General features: G+C 50.8%; 5 protein-coding genes and 1 non-coding gene across 6 annotated transcripts; 4 read left to right on the forward strand and 2 right to left on the reverse strand.

Moving 5' to 3' along the window:
* Positions 1 to 229: 229 nt before the first annotated feature.
* Positions 230 to 2,434, forward strand: BU25DRAFT_495209 (uncharacterized protein; the record flags this gene model as incomplete). The annotated part of the gene is made up of 3 exons (XM_033711839.1): positions 230 to 377; positions 428 to 1,269; positions 1,319 to 2,434. 3 exons carry the CDS (start codon positions 230 to 232, stop codon positions 2,255 to 2,257), a joined length of 1,929 nt encoding a protein of 642 aa, XP_033556479.1. The 3' UTR covers positions 2,258 to 2,434.
* Positions 2,435 to 4,134: 1,700 nt separating this feature from the next.
* BU25DRAFT_403001 (uncharacterized protein) lies at positions 4,135 to 5,342 on the reverse strand. The gene is made up of 2 exons (XM_033705064.1): positions 4,606 to 5,342; positions 4,135 to 4,556 (listed from the first exon to the last, which is right to left on the reverse strand). Exons 1-2 carry the CDS (start codon positions 5,204 to 5,206, stop codon positions 4,405 to 4,407), a joined length of 753 nt encoding a protein of 250 aa, XP_033556480.1. The 5' UTR covers positions 5,207 to 5,342; the 3' UTR covers positions 4,135 to 4,404.
* Positions 5,343 to 6,979: 1,637 nt separating this feature from the next.
* BU25DRAFT_214326 (uncharacterized protein) lies at positions 6,980 to 7,540 on the reverse strand. Its single transcript, XM_033701242.1, has one exon. It carries the CDS (start codon positions 7,409 to 7,411, stop codon positions 7,106 to 7,108), a length of 306 nt encoding a protein of 101 aa, XP_033556481.1. The 5' UTR covers positions 7,412 to 7,540; the 3' UTR covers positions 6,980 to 7,105.
* Positions 7,541 to 7,669: 129 nt separating this feature from the next.
* Positions 7,670 to 10,296, forward strand: BU25DRAFT_425873 (uncharacterized protein; the record flags this gene model as incomplete). Its single annotated transcript, XM_033708381.1, has 5 exons — positions 7,670 to 7,943; positions 8,094 to 8,205; positions 8,258 to 8,556; positions 8,771 to 9,411; positions 9,604 to 10,296. 5 exons carry the CDS (start codon positions 7,670 to 7,672, stop codon positions 10,294 to 10,296), a joined length of 2,019 nt encoding a protein of 672 aa, XP_033556482.1.
* A 3,254-nt stretch (positions 10,297 to 13,550) lies between these two features.
* On the forward strand, positions 13,551 to 15,429 carry BU25DRAFT_214371 (uncharacterized protein). The gene is made up of 4 exons (XM_033701243.1): positions 13,551 to 14,054; positions 14,106 to 14,282; positions 14,437 to 14,981; positions 15,031 to 15,429. Exons 1-4 carry the CDS (start codon positions 13,649 to 13,651, stop codon positions 15,346 to 15,348), a joined length of 1,446 nt encoding a protein of 481 aa, XP_033556483.1. The 5' UTR covers positions 13,551 to 13,648; the 3' UTR covers positions 15,349 to 15,429.
* A 675-nt stretch (positions 15,430 to 16,104) lies between these two features.
* On the forward strand, positions 16,105 to 16,200 carry BU25DRAFT_t139. The gene has a single exon. It is a non-coding gene; the product is annotated as a tRNA-Asn (tRNA).
* Positions 16,201 to 16,980: the final 780 nt, after the last annotated feature.

The raw sequence follows: 16,980 nt of genomic DNA on the forward strand, positions 1-16,980 counted from the left end.
TCGTCATTGTGCCAAGCTGCTGCGGCAAGTCGGCGTGGATCATCTCGTGGGCCGCCGATTGTTTGTTTGAGAAAGTTGAGCTGCTTTCACTGCTGCATCAACCCCACTTCCAGCCTTTTCCTTCTGTTGGCGGCGCGACGCCTGTTTCCTTCGACAGCTCAGCCATGATATAAGCTTTGACCAGCTTCGACATATCGAACCTTTGCGCAAGCACTCACCACGCGTAAAGATGGCGGCACGCGCACCTTTGGGTACTGGGACGCGCCCATACCGAGACTACCTGACGCCCTCGCTCCATACAAGATTTATAAGAGCTAGCAGATACACCATTTTGCTCTGCTATGCCATTGCGTGTTGGATGGGCGAGTGGAACAGCTGTAAACCGAAAATCCACTTACCAGAAGGCTTCCACTAATAAGACATGCAGTACTATGGTTATGGCTTCCTTTCGGTCCCACTGGCATTCGAACGCTTCTCCTATTCATCCCCGCCCTTACAATATACCTGCTTCGAATCGCGCAATGGCATGTTGGCCAACGACAGACTTTGACGCGCGCCGAAACCTTCCAGAAGTACTTCTTCAGGAAGAACACACTTCTGACCCTAGCCTTCTACGCATTCTCTGCCTGGCTATATAACGAGGTCTACACATGGTCGCGCACCGAGAAGGATAAGCTCAATTTCACCGAGCTAGGGCGCGCTCATGAGAGGCTCAAGCTGAATGAGCGGCCACTATACCTGCGCTTCTTGTTCTTCATACTGGCGGTCGCCCAAACTGGCGTGCATTTGTGGAAGGACTACGACCGAATCGACGTGCCGGCCATGCAGCCCAAGAAGCTTGGTGAAGGCGTAACAGCTGAGACACCGGTAAAGAGGGGCCCTAAGCCAAGGATGGTGCTCGTGAAGCAGCTGCAACCTATGTTTCTCACTTCAGCAAGCCTGGCATTGCTTGTTACTGTTGCTGGATCTACTTTTTACTTCGTCGGACCCCGCCATCTGATTTGGGAGTACTACTACAGCTTCAGCCGATACTTCATCAGCTTATCAAAAACCTCCAAGCCTACTGGACTGGCGCCGTTCGCACCTTTGGTAGCCAAGTTCGTTATGGAAGGAACACTGCTTGTGCTTCTGTGGGAGTTCGTCAACAAGGCCTTTGATTTGTACATTGCACAGGAGCCACTGAAGAACGATAAGCCCATCACCAGCGATTCCAAGGATCCTAACGGAACGCTGCTGAACGGTCTGAAGTCGAACAAGGAGGCCAACAAGGTATGTGGTATTGCCTCCAGATCATTGCATTCAGCTAACGGCACTGCAGGCTATGGCATTCTGGGAGTTGGCCCTGATCACAGACGCATTCCCTGACCGCCGCAAAACCATCTATGCTGAAATGGAACGGAAGAGAGCTCCAACTTTCCAGCAGATCGCCGACTTCTGTCTTGCGGAGATCAATCTCCTCATCGACCGCCTGAACGTTGGTCTTGACCCCACTTATCAGTCTACAGCTGCCTCCTCTGCGCCGCAACCGACGCCATCCGTCAACCTCGTTCCTCAGATCTCCCAGCCCCTCAAGGATGACAAGCCGGTCGTGGCACTGCCACCGAAGCCTAGCACGAAGTGGGAGCACTTCGAAGCTACAACATCTAGCATTGCCAAAATGCACAGTTCGCCGGGTAATTCCCAGCAAGCATATGGTCGTGAAGCTATCAACAAGGGCCTGAAGAAAGCCCAAGAAGGCGCCCAGCAAGCCGAGTCCGTCGCGTCGACCGCATCTACCAAGATCCTCTCGTCACCCTTCGGCTACGTCTTCAGCCACTCTCTACCGCGTAGGGCAAAGCTCGTCGTCCTCGGTGCGCCGTACTCCCGCGTCTCGCTGATCTGCAACGCCATTACCTCGCTCACCAACCTCGCTGTATTCTCCATCGCCGAAGACGCAATTGGACGGTTCCATGAGAGCGTGCCAGCCATCATCCGCAGTTTCACCGCTGCCATCAACAAGATCGACGCCTACATGGCCATCCTCGAGGTTCACTGGAGCGACAAAGATACATTGGCTAAGCCCGAAGCGGAGCGCAAGAAGGTTCCAGAGGTGGATCAGGTCAAAAAATGTTTGCAGAAGGGGTTGCAGAACGTGCTCGGCAGCTTCGAGAAGTACCTGGGTGGCATGGGCATGAGTATGCTTGAGATCTCAGATGCGAAGAAAGCGACCGCAATTGCGAAGCAGCCGGAGATGATACAGGCTCCGACTGCCCGTTAAAGGAAGCAGTCAAACAGGTGCACAATTTGTGCATACTTGACCACTCGACATGTTAGAAGGAAGAACGTATACGTTGATACCCAAATGTTGAAGTTTGCACAAGTACAATCCCAAACTATGGTATGTTGGAACCTTTCACTGCCATCATCGGATATGTAGTTGTTATTTTTACATTCGAATAGGTGATCCCTTCGGTACGATGAAGCCGACCTTGCTTGAAGGTGTATATGTCTTCCAAATATCGCAAAGTTGACATTTGACTATGACTGAGATACGATGATTCTTAATCTTGGACCTGATGAGGTCAAGCTTCCTTATTGTACTACTATCTGACTGCTGGATGCGAATACGAACCTGAACAACATCACTCATCAACACTGTAACTTTGTACGCGTCCGATACGGTTGAACCTTCTTCTAAGACTTGTCGTCTCAAAAACCTGCAAGTCCACGCGGCCTCGTAGATGTCACAATGCAAATATGAGCCTCGAAACTTTCCCATACAATCTCAGGGTCGAGATCACCAGGGCACTTCTTGAGATCCAGCAGGTCTCAACGGTCATCCTCCCGCCGCGGTCCGTCAGGTGATGGAAACCCCCGAGCCGTGCGCCTCTTCTGTACATTCCTGTACATCAGACAAAATGTTATTATACGCTCGAACGCGATTGGCACAAACTCGGCGGGACTAAGTCCGCCTATAGAGTTTTCAACACGCCAACACGATACCATTTGAATGAGGGTTCAACAGCCCTGTGTAAGTTTTCTAGCCACGGACTGGACTCTCAAAGCAGCATGGCTGTATTCTCAATGCTTTCGGCGCAATAAGAGCAGCATAAAGCCTTATGAACTGCTCAAGCAGCGAGTGACAATCACGGAGCTGCGATAGGCTGACAAGTCAATGAGGCTGCAAACCTCCGGAAAGATTATCGTAGGCTCAGCAAAAGGTTTTGTACAACATAGGTGGGCATTGTACATGCCGATGGAGGCCTGTCTGCACCCTTCACGCGCTCCCGAGCACCCAGGACATTGCACTCAAACCTCCAAGCGAAACTTCCCGAAGCTCTCGGAGGCAGGCCCGCGATCCTGGGTCGCAGGAGCAACAAGCAAATTCAATTGTATGCTGCATGCAAGGCACCTCTTCTCTGCACCTCCACCATCCAAGATAGGAAGGTTCAGTTACATATTTCGAGCAGTGACGTGTGCGAGTAAGTGGACTGCCTCGCATTACACACGCATACGCTCGACTACGCCCTCCACTCGGCACAGCTCCGAGTCGGCAGCGCTCGCCTGCACGTTCCGTGGGGCACGGCGTGCAGCTCGCATCGCCATCATGTTGCGTGTCTTTGGGAAGACAGAAATATGGGTCTAGCGTTGTGACTTGTGTGGAGGAATCGAATCGTACCTGATCATGACCCTGTCTGGAACAAAGCCAGGTTGTGTATGGACGAGTAAGCGGGTCCGGCGTGCACAGGCTTTGATCGAGGTGAAGATTAGGTTTGATTGTGCGGATGATGTGCAGCAAGTGTTGCACCGCTGCCTTGGGAAGGGCGTTAAGATGGGAGCTAGGGAGTTAGGGTTTGCGCCGCGTGGTAAGCGTGGTAAGTACGCGAGTATGGATGGTGATTGGATGTGCTGCGAAAGTGGCCTGAGATGGAAACCCAATAGAGAGATTACCGATGGTGAGTGGTTCGGAGAACCTTCCTGTTCGTATATGTGCGGTGTGTCTGCAAGTGTCAAGTCTGAAAAGAGGGTTCAAGGTTGTGTGGTGCATGCTTTTGGATGCCTTTGCATGCCTTGACACGGGGGGATTGGCTTCAAGGCGACGAGTTTTGAGTGCATAAATTGACTAGTGCACTATTTTGTCAGTATAGCGGATAAGTTTTATGCCTATGGTGCCCTTAGAGTAAGCAGGGTCTCAGTGATCGCAGTAAACTTCGTAATGATTTGTGTACAGACTTAAATCAGAGTTGGCTGCCAGTAATGTATCTTGCAGGCATAGGTGCGTTTCTTACAAGCTTATCTTACATGTGTTGAGGATTACAGCGTCATAATGCATGAAGAGTCGAGGATTGGCCGGTCTCGAGCTCGGTGGTGAAAGCAACAGACTGTCTGGACATTCGTCCAACAGTTAGAATAACTGAGCCAGACTCAGTCTGTCTTTGGATTCTTCTTTCCAATGTTGTAGCCCCACTTCCTGAGTGTCTTGACAACTTTCGGCAAGACGGCAGCAGTAAGTGGAACTCTGAAGAAAATCAGGGATTTGTGAACAAGGTAGGCCAAACCGAGTTGTGTCCAGATCGCTAGAATCCAGTCAGCCATCAGTTAAAAGAGATTCAAGACCACACTCACATGCATCACCACCGTTTCGTGCTTTTACAGCTGCTATCTCACCAGCGTCCAGGCTAGCCTCAGCAGTCTCTTCTAGTGCGTGCTTCTCGGCTGATGTCGTGCCCGCATCTGGAAAAACTAGTCTGACGAGGTTCCAGAAGCCATCTTTGACTACTTCTTCATAGTGCCCTATCCTATCTGTGCCGAGGAGCCGTACTGCAAGGAAGCAGAAGGGGAAATCCAGGGCAGACAAGCCCAGATATACACCTAAAGCTGCCCATCCATACTCTTTCGAAAGAGCCTTAAGCTTCTGCGACAGTGATTGCGCTGGCTCAGGGCTGCCTAAGTGTGGCGTTGGATCATGATGTGATCCATTCGACTTGTTGCTGTTGAGGCGGATGGAGCGGAAGCGGCGTACGAGGGCAGATCGTTGGAATCGGAAGTACAGCAGCGCGCTGTGCTGTAATATTTTTGGCGGTAATCGAGTCCTGGCTGAGTGCTGTGTTGAAGAGAAGAAGCTCCTTAGGAATGGCGCTGATGGGCGCGATACAGAGCTCCTTGTTGCCTGAGAGCTCCCAAACAGGAGCTGCTCTGTCCAGATGCGTGCGACTCGCGTCTTCATTGAAGGTGGAGGTCCGGATGAAGGTGGGGTGAAGTGGTGCTCACGTGGTGAGGTCTGTATCAGGTCGTTGTCGCAGTGTGTTCGCAAACTGGGTGTTTCGTCGCAGTGACGATAAAACTGCCAGGGTCCATCGCAGCTGCCGTCGGCGAAAAGAGCTCCGATCTTGCGCCTGCCTCGAACTCACCGCCCATCGTTTTGAGCATTCTATTCAGGAACAGGAAAGAGCGCCTGTAACTCTGCGACATACAGCATCTAGGAGGCAAACCTTCCCCTGGACTTTTCTTCTCGCCTCACTCTTTGTCTTCGATTCAAACGGCCGCAACGTCAGCAGCGACTGAATCGCAATTGTTAACGCCAGCATCGACCAGTCCTTCTGGCATCCTTCATTCATCACCCATCATTTCCGCGCTTGCAGCTGGCTGTGATACGGCCCGAAGTCAGACCACATGAGGTCGACGACGTTGAGCAAGTCGAGGTTCCCCAGTCCTAGAGGCCTCCGCGCCGGCAGCGGTGGCTGTGAAATCCAGGAACCAGGCATCAAAATTTCCGAGTCGAAATGGACTCTGGAGAACCCCTGGCTTTCGTCTGGGCACCGATGTCGCTGTTCTCGTGAGCCTGCGTCATCCTCGATTTCGACTTCACGGCTGCAGTGAAATTGCAAGATCCCAATGAAGCATTCTCTTCGATTGGGCAGCGTATAGGACTTCCCAAAAAGTACTCGGAGAGTGCCCTATGCAGGTGCCTGTCACAGAAAAGGCGCCTGACCAACGGCATGGAACGCCTTTGGCTGTCAGTTTGTGGCGGCACAACAGGGTTCATGAACTGGACGTAACTGGCCCTCGGTTCGTCCTCTCACTGCTGTGGAACACGGCTTCAGCATCAATTGTCACAAGTTACCGTACGATTACTCCAGATGTTCATTGGAACAGCTGCAATGTAGCAGTCCCCACCGAACGCCCTTCGACGTCGCCTAATGCTGCCTCAAGTGCCATCACTGGGTTCTGCATTGACAATCGGCTGTCAAGCGTTCTCATACCAATGTCCTTATTGTTGTATCGCTTCATACTCTCGAATTCTATATTGCGGGGCAAACGCGTAGCTTTATCATCGGCCGTGCGGGTCCAACTCTATGCGAACCTGTTCACTGGTACAGTAGCGCGTCTATGGAACAAGGAGTAGACTCTATTACAAGGTATCACTTGCAATGCTCGAGTCGGCGCTATCGCGTCGCAGATTCGTCCCTACTGCCCTACATATCAGTTACCGAACGCACGTTGGGTGTAGGTGCATGTCGAGTAATGGCGCATCGACAGACTCAGCGTCATCGCGTGGGATTATTTTGGAGGGTGGCGTTGGACTGCTTGCGGACGTAGCCGGTCGCTAGCAATCCTCAACGTCTGACGTTAGCCTATTTCGAACTGACATGGATCCATACATGCTATGCTGTATGGAGAACCCTCGCTAATTGGCTCACGCGATGCGGAATTGTGCTTTCCTCCCTGCAACAACGTGCTGCACTGCCGATTACCCTAGCACATTGCCGGGTCGTCAGCAACCCACCATCACGACACATCACAACGCTTTGCCTCTCGTCTGCAGCGCCCCTTATTTCGCCTCTGGCTTTGCCGTCGTTCTTACGATCTCTCATCCGCTAACTGAATCAAGAACTCGCTCTAAAGCGGCTCGGAGCCTGACTGCGGGGCCTGCGAAGGTTTGCGGGCTGGAAACAAAGTTTTCGGCGCACCAACAACCCTGCTACTGCACCAGTCTCAAACTTAGACCTTCCACGTATCGACCTGACGAGTGGCCAAGCACTTATTCATCTTTCAGGCTCATCAAATCCCCTTCAGGCAACGCCAAATCCCTGATTGGTTGTGGGACCGAGTCGTTCGTGGTTCGTCAGAACTCAAACGTTCCAGAGTAGCGGACAGGGCTGGTCTTGGACCGGAAACGTTGTCTTGCATACCACCTAGCTGCTCGGCTGAACTTTGGAGTGTGTTCCTTTTCTTCTTCTTTGTGAAGCTCGGCCGTCACTTGCTTCCTGACGGACCAGGGTCCTTGCCTAATGCACTCATTGGACGGATAGTCTGCAGCTTGGTGTCGCACCCACTCCTTCGCTTCACAGCTTGACAGCGCCCAAAGCGGCACACTCCCGGAACCAACTGTTTGAGGCCTCGACCAAGCTCTCGACATACGCAGCTGCATGAGCTCGTGCTCGGGGTCTGCCTGCTTCTTCACGTGGGTTCGCCCTCCTTCTTGAAATGACTATTAATATGCTTTTGTATATATACTCACCTCCCGCGCTATCCGCTCACCCTTCTTGATTTCACTGCTTCACCATACATCGCTCATTCCACTCTTGTTATCAACAATTATACCACTTTCCTTCATAGCTTTGATTGTCAAGTGTCTCCTTCCACACTATCGACCTTAACCATCGACCGGTACTTTCTCTTCGACAACATGGGTGGTAACCTAGAAAATGTAGCCGGCTACGGTCAACTCTCCCTCGGACAGGCTGTCCATATCGCCCAGAACAGTGACGGTGGTGTCGACCAGCGTCTTGCTCAATTTCTTGAGAGACGGTTAGCGGAAGTTTGGGCAAAGCTCAACGCTCAGCCCACATCATACATCCTTCCAGCAGACGAGTTCGCCCTTCTCAACTACTACCGGCCACGTTTCGGCGACTCTGTAATTGTTAAAGACGCCACAAAACGGTTCTGGGACAATCACAAAGGTACTGCTTGACCGAGTGCATCCCTGTTCATTGTTTCCATTCCTTGACGAGGTACCCAACGACATTGTTTCCTGGCTGGCATACAAAGGTACTAATCCAAAGTTCTAGATTAACTCCTCTCGATACAAAGTTCTTCTATAGGCGTTTTAGCGGATTGTAAAACATTGGATTCTCGTACGATACCTCTAACGACGGCGTTACCGGTTTTCCTTGGCGGCGAACTACGATTCAGGTGGCATCCAGGGTCCTACTGCTGCGACATGTGCGATTCAGAGCAGAGCTGCACCCAAAACTGCTTGGCTAGCAAATTAAAGAGTTGGCAACGAGATTGGAAAGGCAAAATCGCCACAACGTTCGGCATACAACGGCAGATTGCTACAACTCTTTTCCATCTGTCTAATGCTAATCACGATTCCTCGTGTAACACCTGCTGTCCTTATCACGCCACCGCAATTGCTTGTCTCAAGTCCTGCTTCCAATAGCTTTACCAACAATGAGTCTTCTCTGCTCGAATGCCTGCAGGTTGCGCCTCCCATCGCAATTTCCTCTGCGGCATGTCAGCAAACCCTGATGGTATACACCTTCGCCTTTTCGTATGGCCAACCTTTCATAGGTACGTCATGAACATGCTGAGCGCTTTCTCCACCAAAGCGTGCGAAATGCTCATACCTACACACAAATGCATTTTGGTGACAAGAAGCTTACCTGACGTATAGGCGAGTACTACCAACCAGACTGCAAGTACAACCGTGTAACCTTCAACTTTACCGTCACTTCTGCGGGATGTCAATTCGATCAACTCGCTTAATGTTCTTCGATGATGTCAGTCTTTCGTACATCGACGGCCGAACCAACACAGAATGGCATCGTGTGGAGCTATGTCAGGGACATGAGTAGTCACCTCGCCCTATTCAGGCAGCCTCGGAAGATCATCTTCGATCTTGGGGACCTTGTAGATGCCACATATACAGGAACTTGGCACACTACTTTAACGGCGACCTATTTCACTGCCAAAAATCTGCTGGAGCCCGCGGATATCGTTGTCCTGGTATCTGCGCGCAGATCTCCCGCAAATAGGCCGAGTCATTTCACCGTACCTGAGTCAAGAGCTGTCGATGCTCTGACGATCCCACAGAATGCCAGGAAAGCAGTGTTCTCGATCTCAGCCTGTGGTCAGGCCGCTGAAGAGTTTTGGTGGAGCAACGTACTCTCTTCTGACACGCATATGTTCGGCGACGACAATACACTTTACGGCCATTCGCCTTTCAGAGAGCTGCAGCTGATCATTGATGGCCAACTGGCTGTTGTGGCATGGCCATTCCCGGTAATCTTTACCGGTGGTGTCGTCCCTGGACTCTGGAGGCCTATCGTAGACATCGATGCTTTTGACCTGCTTGAGGACGAGATCGATATAACACCGTTCTTTCCAACACTCATCGACGACTTGGATCACATTTTCGAGATTCGAGTAGTTGATGTTGAGGACGATGGCAATGGCTAGGGCGAAATCACGCCGTCAATCGAATCGAACCGGGTTGTCACAGAGAAGCTTTTCATATGGCTTGATACTAACACCAGCATGATCACAGGCTCCATCTCTACATTACAAAGCCCCATACCATGATCAACGTTTTCTCGAAGACTACCATCCACGCTTCAGATCTCCAGGGGTTTCGAGAAGCTTACCTGGACCCAGAACCTCGCATACTCGAACTATGACACGCTTGCGAATAAGGGCAATGGTCAAAACGTACGACAAAATTCAAGTGGACTCAACACGTCTCCAGCTTCGACCTACTCCAAGGCTTTTGCCTACCCCCTGTGGGTTGCCTCAACCTACAACGCGCCCTCGGGTGGAGGGCTTACCATTGACGCTACGATGAAGCGAGGCAAGAATGTCGAGCAGATCGGTGAACACGCCTTCCCAAACGGATGGAAAGCAGTAGCGCCAAGAGATGCAATACTCTGTGGAACTAGAGTGACAAATTCGCAGAATGGTACGACGTCCTACATTAGCATCCCAGCACAGAAGAAATCGTACGGTTCTAGCAGCACGGAGCAGCACTACTTGCTTAGCGGCATTCGGGACGGTTCCGAGACGACGGTTCAGCATGAGAAAGTGCTCTATCAACGAGACATGCTCGCAGTGAATGGTTCAACCCTGGTCAACAAGGAGGTTTATGAGGATCAGCAAGCAGAAGCAATCGACCACAGAGTTATAGGAGAGCGGGTGCATGGCAACAATTTACACGATTTTGCAGCGGAAGGCATCAGAGCGCTGCTGGGTAGAGGACCGCGGGCAAGGAAGGTAACTGCCCACGGACACCATGGCAAGTGGATACAGCATCGATGAAGGAGATTTATTGCATATGCTGGGGAACAATTGACGAACACGCAGCGTGTTCCTATAGGATGGCCCCGCAGGAGGACTTGTTTGTATAAGACATTGTTTCCGGGCTCTCATCTGGAGTTGCAATATTAATCTCAAGTCAGGCTGAGCAAACGTTTTGCGCGGATGCTCGCTTCCCTAAAGAAGTACCACATACCCCATCACAAGCAGCACAACAATCTGGACCCATCTGCAATTAGACCGCATAGTCTGCAGTCTACAATTCCCAGTATATAACAGTACGTCAAAGAAGGAGCCACTGCACTCGGTGAATCACGGCATAGTATCCTTCACGGCCAAATTCATTTTCAAAATCTGGACTATCATCTGCCTAACCGTTTCCGCTTCCGTGCACTAGCTATCCGTTTCTGTTTCTGAATATCTCGAGCATGTTCAGGAGAAACTCTGTCCAGGATCTTCATGCCGCGTGCATGTTCCACATGATAGACTTTTCTCGTGTTGAGCTTCACCTTGCAAATGTGGATGTGGATGCTCCCCACATGAGCTATCAACGCTAGTGATGTGGATGACCAGGTGGATTGTGGACGGTGGATCGTCTCACTTCCCGAGCCGCCCTATAACGCCTCACGTTATGAAGATGGCATGATGTTCGCTCAAGATAGGAACTAAGGAGCAAGCTAGTTCAGGGCCTAGTTTGTTGGTGAAAAGTGCAAGGCTGATGTTTGACGTCCACAAGGCTCGAGCATTCTACAGAAGATCGACAACATGTACTGCCAAATTGGCCCCGGTACATCAAAGCTCCCGCTACTGCTAAAGGTCTGGCACCGGGCACTCCGAGAATAACATGTTTGATCGGCGAATGTGGATGGGCTGATCAATGCTCTGCCGTCTTCACCAGGTCTCCAGTCGTTGGGCATCAAATGATGTCGAAGGTTCAGCGTGGGCTACGATGTAATACATGATTCAGGAAGTATGCATCCGGCTAGGTGATCATGCGTACTCTTGGTATAGACATTGCATGCAGATTACGAAGAAGCTCTTTTTTTTTTTGAGTTGTGGCTTGCTCAAAATCTGCGCCACGTTACGCTGCACGGGCTGCAAAACCTACAAACCAATACCGTACAAGGTGTAGGACATGGGCCCTCGTATCGAGTCTCAAGCTGGCCAACTGCAGAGGATCAGCGAACGAGCAAGGCATAGTGGCTTCCCGAACTTTGGAAAGCTGAGTGGAGTAAATGTCCGAATTCTTTTCCTAGCTTGAGAAATGTCAAGCATCTCGATGGTCAGTCGGTGAATTGCGAGTTTTCCGCAGTCGCAGTCGCACAACACTCGCCATATATCACGGCAACAGCCATCAACGCAACTTCCCGTCTCGCTTGCACGCAAAAGCCGTTACCCCTGTCTGTTCGTTGTCAACCGTGCATGTGCTGATGGGAGATTCTGAAAGATCCTGGGAACCACAAAGATGTGGCACCTGCAAGCGCCACAAATGTCAGTCATCTCAAGCATTTTCTTCGCGCATGAGAGCATGGACAGGCCGTCTGTGCCCATAACCCGTTCCCCCGCTCGTCAACAATCAGCGTGTGCAAGCCAAGTTAGGTAGATGATGGCCATGAGTCGCAGGCGCCCCAGACGTAAGGCTGATACACGGCATTGCACCAAACCTCATTTGGCTTTGCACTTGCAATTACAGAACTCTATAGCTATATGCTGTTCCATTCGAGTTGCATCATTACTTGTCTGTCCTAGAAAGGAAATCCTCGACATGCGAATGTGGAATACTGAGTCGCGGGTCAAAGTATAGGTACGATGGCCTCGAGCTCATAACGAAAGGTCCATGGCATCGGTTTTCAGCAGCAGATTTCCGATCACGAGCTTGCGAGTCGGATGCGGAGTTTGTCCCCGATGGCAAGTTATGTTCCCACTGAGACGTTGGGCATCGTGGGAACAAAGGAACATTTTAGGGTACCAGAATTGGTGCATGCCCTTGAGTCGCGGCTTCGCTACCGGTGTACCACTGTTCAGCCCGTGCTACCTGCCCATGCGCAGTCATATTTGAAGGTTCTCTCCCGTGTTTCAAATTCGCCCAAGCGAGCGTGATGTACCGAGCATGGAGCGTTACACGGCATGATTGTGGCTGCAAAGGCATGAATGTGACTTGCGTTCGGCGTTGGTGGAGGACATTTCAACCAGTGGAACGTCAGCAGTGGGTGGTTTCTTACCAGCAGCCGCCCATGACAATGGCATCTGTGGTTTTACTGGCTATTGGTGCCATGCATGTGCCAGAATCCAAGATGCGCGTTCTTGCGCGCAACTTCAAACATCATACGATGTTGCTGGCGCCATCACACATGCTTGGTCGTCTGCATTTTTGCTATTACACCAGCCGTCTATAACAGCCACACGGTAGCTCGGATACACGGCAAAGAGCCGTTCCGTTAAGAACGTGCTGCTCTTGATCGGTGAGGTCATGCATGAAGGCTTCCGATGTCTTCAAGGGTCAGAAAGTGAGCCGAGTGAAGCGCTCCATTGAAGCGATGCGGGGTCTACGTACACAACGGTACGAATATCTGGTGGCCTGATTATAACACTGGAACTCCTGGACAGAAAAGGGCCTAGATGTGGCCACGAAAGAGATTGGAAAGAAGGTGCGTAGGAACCTGCATGTCGACACATTTGCAGCCGGAGTTGTACTCCGTCGCCGTCTTCAAGGTTCACCACAGTTATCGAAAGACCTAGTATGCTTACATTGTAGCAACCCTGAACCTGGGGTCTGTGTATTAGCTTGTCTGTCTATCATCGAGAGTTGGGTACGCTTTTCTCGCAATCGTGATTGAGGGTAAGATTGACGACATAAATTGGTGCCAGAAGGAAGATAATCTACCACATACCTTACCAGATATACCCATGGTATTCAAGGACCGAATTCAGATTCTGGCATAGTGGAAAGATGGTAAAGTGTACCTTGGCACCCAGAGCTCCATGTGGCCATATCCGAATCTTGGTGCGGGGTCAACGAACGTCATCGTTCGAGATTGTATATCAACACCACTTACAGGCTCAAACTCATATCTGACAGCGCCTTGCGGCTCTCTAGTGAACATGATCGCTGCTGCTAACGACCGATCTGTGGGTCGACATCCGGAGTATTCGGAGTAAACCGAGGATAACGTGGGGTGGTTGTGGAGGCGCTGTCTGGTGTCGTGTGCTCTCTCACTCGCTGAACGCCAGTTTGCACCTTCCTCGTTACCGTATCGCGCGCTTGGCTCAGCAGCCTTCTTGCGCTTTCCATCATGGCTTCACAACGTCGTCACTTACCTTACACATCTTCTTCCGGACCATCTAGTGACGTGCGATGAACGCGCTGCCAAATCCAAGGGACTTCGAAGACGATGGCAAGTACGCTGCGAGCGAGCAGCTTGCTGCGTACGAGGCTGAAGCGGCTGGTAAATCCGGCGGCAATAAGCTAGAAGGATCTTTGAATGTCGCACGTGGGGCTATACGGGTGCCTTCCCCGGATCCTTCACTTCTCTCGATAGACGACAGCAACAATATACGATACGGTCGCAATCCAGACTATTTCCCTTATCAAAGTGGTCGTAGACATGCCTCTCGAGCCCCAGCGCCTCCAGGGACTGCAAAGGGAAGAGTTCAAGCAATATGGACGAAGAATAAGGGCCTCTTCTTGGTTCTGATATCACAGTTCTTCGGCGCGTTGATGAATGTCACTACAAGACTGTTGGAGATGGAGGGCAATGATGGTAAGAACGCATGGCGAAGTCGCCATAAGACATGCTAATTACCTAGTATAGGTAAAGGATACCATCCCTTCCACATTCTCTTCGCTCGTATGGGTATCACAGTTCTGTGTGCGTCAGTATACATGTGGCACAAAAATACCGAACATTTCCCCTTCGGCATGAGGGAAGTTCGACCTTTGCTGGTCGCTCGAGGGCTTTTCGGCTTCTTTGGAGTATTTGGCATGTATTGTAAGCCTTCTCTCTACATTTTGCTGCATTGTTTGTCGTTCTGTTACTGCAGAGTGCATGACCTGTTGCTATCACACTGCAGTGAGCATTCGATGCATCACGACAGGTCATCACCTGAGTCACCCCCCATGACTGAGTCACTAACTTCCCATAGACTCACTGCTCTATTTGCCGCTCGCCGATGCTACCGTCATCACTTTCCTAGCACCTAGTCTCGCATGCTGGGCTTGCTCATACCTCATTCACGAGCCATTCACTCGCATGGAACAGATCGCAGCTTACATCTCACTTTTTGGTGTCGTTCTTATAGCCAGACCGGTTTCGCTCTTCGAATTCCTGTCGCAATCTGGCGAGGCAGTTCCACCCGCAAGTGGTGACTCAGACATTGTGGTTCCGGTCAATGCAACGGCTGACACTCACCGTCTGGCAGCTGAGCTTGATGCGGCTACACCAGCTCAACGGGCATCAGCTGTTGGGTTTGCTTTACTGGGTGTTCTAGGAGCTGCAGGTGCGTATACTACCATTCGGTGGATTGGCAAGCGAGCACATCCACTCATCTCAGTGAACTACTTCGCAACATGGTGCACAATTGTCAGTATTGTCATGATGATCGCCTTGCCTGGCGTAGGTTTCCTACTTCCGCGATCCTTCGTAGACTGGTGCTATTTGATCTTCCTGGGCATATGTGGGTTCGTGATGGTAAGTTTGTCTGCTCAATCTGCTATGGACGCGTACTCACGCAAGACAGCAATTTCTTCTCGCTGCAGGCCTGCAACACGAGAAGTCTTCACGAGCGACTAACATGGTATATATGCAGATGCTCTTTGCGCTCAGTTTCGACAAACTCATTTGGGGCACAACACCGGGGGCATTGTCCATTATTGGCTCATCACTGATTCTGGGTTCAGCAATCTACGTTGCTATGCACAAGGAGGACCCAAAGAAGGCAGGAAACACCAGAGAACGCGGAGACCAAGAGGAAGAGCGAGGGTTGGTGGCTCCAGAGCTAGACGCAGATCAGGACGGCGATAGACAAGGCATTCAGTTGGTCTCTGTCTGCGGGTGACGCATTAAGCAGGCATCCTATAGATGGGCTTACGCATTTGTACTCATACATATAGACTAGAGTATTCATGTTTGTTCGCACTAACTTTTTTTGATTATCGTATTGCGACCGTGCTACTTGCCGTGGCAGGTGTTCGTTCGATTTACAGTGACATTGCAGGCAGTGACGATCGACTGCTACTATTACTGCAAGAGCAGCAGCGACACTCGAAGTTAGGAAGGAGCGATGCCGTCGACATGGATTCGAACTTATTCACGGACTTCATCCAGTCGTGCATCTCGGTCTGCACATGGGGCCCTGGCACGGTATCACCTCGCCGTGAAGTGACGGTTCACAGACATTTATTCGAGACTTTCTTGCTGTTGCACACGAATGTGGATGCCAAACCCCGAAGGCTCACATTGACAGTGAGATTTGGTGTTCCCGGTCGTCATCCATTATTTGTCAAATGTTTTTGTTCACTTCTGGAGGTGTTTACAGGCATACACGCAACGTTCTTGAGGCATGGAACGCTTCGGTTGTGCGTTGTTCGCCCACTGTGCCGTCAAACCTCGGTCAAACTCGCTAGCCCCGCCCACAAACCTGATCCCGAGTCCACTCATCGATCGAACAAACTTGTCACGTGGAATGGTCTACAAGCCAACCTCATTCCAGAACTCTGCTGTTTCAAGCTTGATACTGCGTATAATTTGTTTATATTCGCCCAAATTTTCATCAAAAGTCGTGGCGCAACCACCAACTTGACTTACAGGTTGATCCTCCGTGGCGCAATTGGCTAGCGCGTCTGACTGTTATCCGCATCTCGCTTGATTGCACATCAGGAGGTTGAAAGTTCGAGCCTTTCCGGGGGAGATAACATTTTTTGCACTGTCGAAGCATCTGACACTTAGCGTGCTGGGCATTTTTACGGCATGTCTTTTTTGCATTTTTACTTCCGAAGGAACCAAGCAAAATCCGTGGTGAACCACAAAGCGTAGTAGCTGGATTTCAAAGGTTGCTGTGATTGGCTGAATTAACTGTGGAAAATTAATATAAGTAAACTTGCTAGCAAGAGCGTGCGCGGAGGAGCAAGAAGCGGATAATAAGGAAGGTGTTAGAAGGTGGCATGAAGGAAGAAACAAGTGGCGTAGAACAACAAGAGCAGGAGCAGAAATAGAAAGAGCAACAACAAATTGCGACAAGAGCAAGCAAGGCAGAGAGATCTGCGCAAGTATAAATAACTCGTGATGCTCTCCTGCGGGAGCACTATCAGCGCGTAAACATCGAGATCTCTACGCCTGACAGATCTACGCTGTATGCCTGCCTCACTATAATGCAGGATCTTGCTTTGCTCTACCAATATTGGCTCTGTTCTGTTGTGTAGGTGCAGCTTTGTGTGCTGTGAACCTCCAATGTGGCTCAACTTTCGATGCACCTTACATATCTCGTCCTTCTACGGGCACAAGCACATTCAGCCCATATCGGACTGGTCGTTCAGCGCATGCAACCTGTCCAGTCTCTCGTGGTGCAAAAAGGTCGGACGGAGCAACTTCGAGCCCTCAGCTTCCACAGCAGAGCCAGAAGGCCTTCAGCAAATCTCATGCTGTGGCCCGTCGCAGGAATTTTCCTTCGTAGTCAGGGATACAGTCAAAC

The sequence above is a fragment of the Macroventuria anomochaeta genome (assembly GCF_010093625.1).
Source record: "Macroventuria anomochaeta strain CBS 525.71 unplaced genomic scaffold BU25scaffold_46, whole genome shotgun sequence".
In the NCBI taxonomy this organism is placed as follows: Eukaryota; Fungi; Ascomycota; class Dothideomycetes; order Pleosporales; family Didymellaceae; genus Macroventuria; species Macroventuria anomochaeta.

What these genes read in the sequence shown, in the direction of transcription:
- BU25DRAFT_403001 (XM_033705064.1), bottom strand. Translation starts at nt 5,206, where the DNA reads ATGAAGACGCGAGTCGCACGCATCTGGACAGAGCAGCTCCTGTTTGGG. An exon ending in ACGAAACGGTGGTGATGCAT is followed by an intron (nt 4,557 to 4,605) that starts GTGAGTGTGGTC and finishes ACTGGATTCTAG; the next exon opens with CGATCTGGACACAACTCGGT.
- BU25DRAFT_214326 (XM_033701242.1), bottom strand. Translation starts at nt 7,411, where the DNA reads ATGCAGCTGCGTATGTCGAGAGCTTGGTCGAGGCCTCAAACAGTTGGT.
- BU25DRAFT_214371 (XM_033701243.1), top strand. Translation starts at nt 13,649, where the DNA reads ATGAACGCGCTGCCAAATCCAAGGGACTTCGAAGACGATGGCAAGTAC. An exon ending in GGAGATGGAGGGCAATGATG is followed by an intron (nt 14,055 to 14,105) that starts GTAAGAACGCAT and finishes TACCTAGTATAG; the next exon opens with GTAAAGGATACCATCCCTTC. An exon ending in GCATATGTGGGTTCGTGATG is followed by an intron (nt 14,982 to 15,030) that starts GTAAGTTTGTCT and finishes CACGCAAGACAG; the next exon opens with CAATTTCTTCTCGCTGCAGG.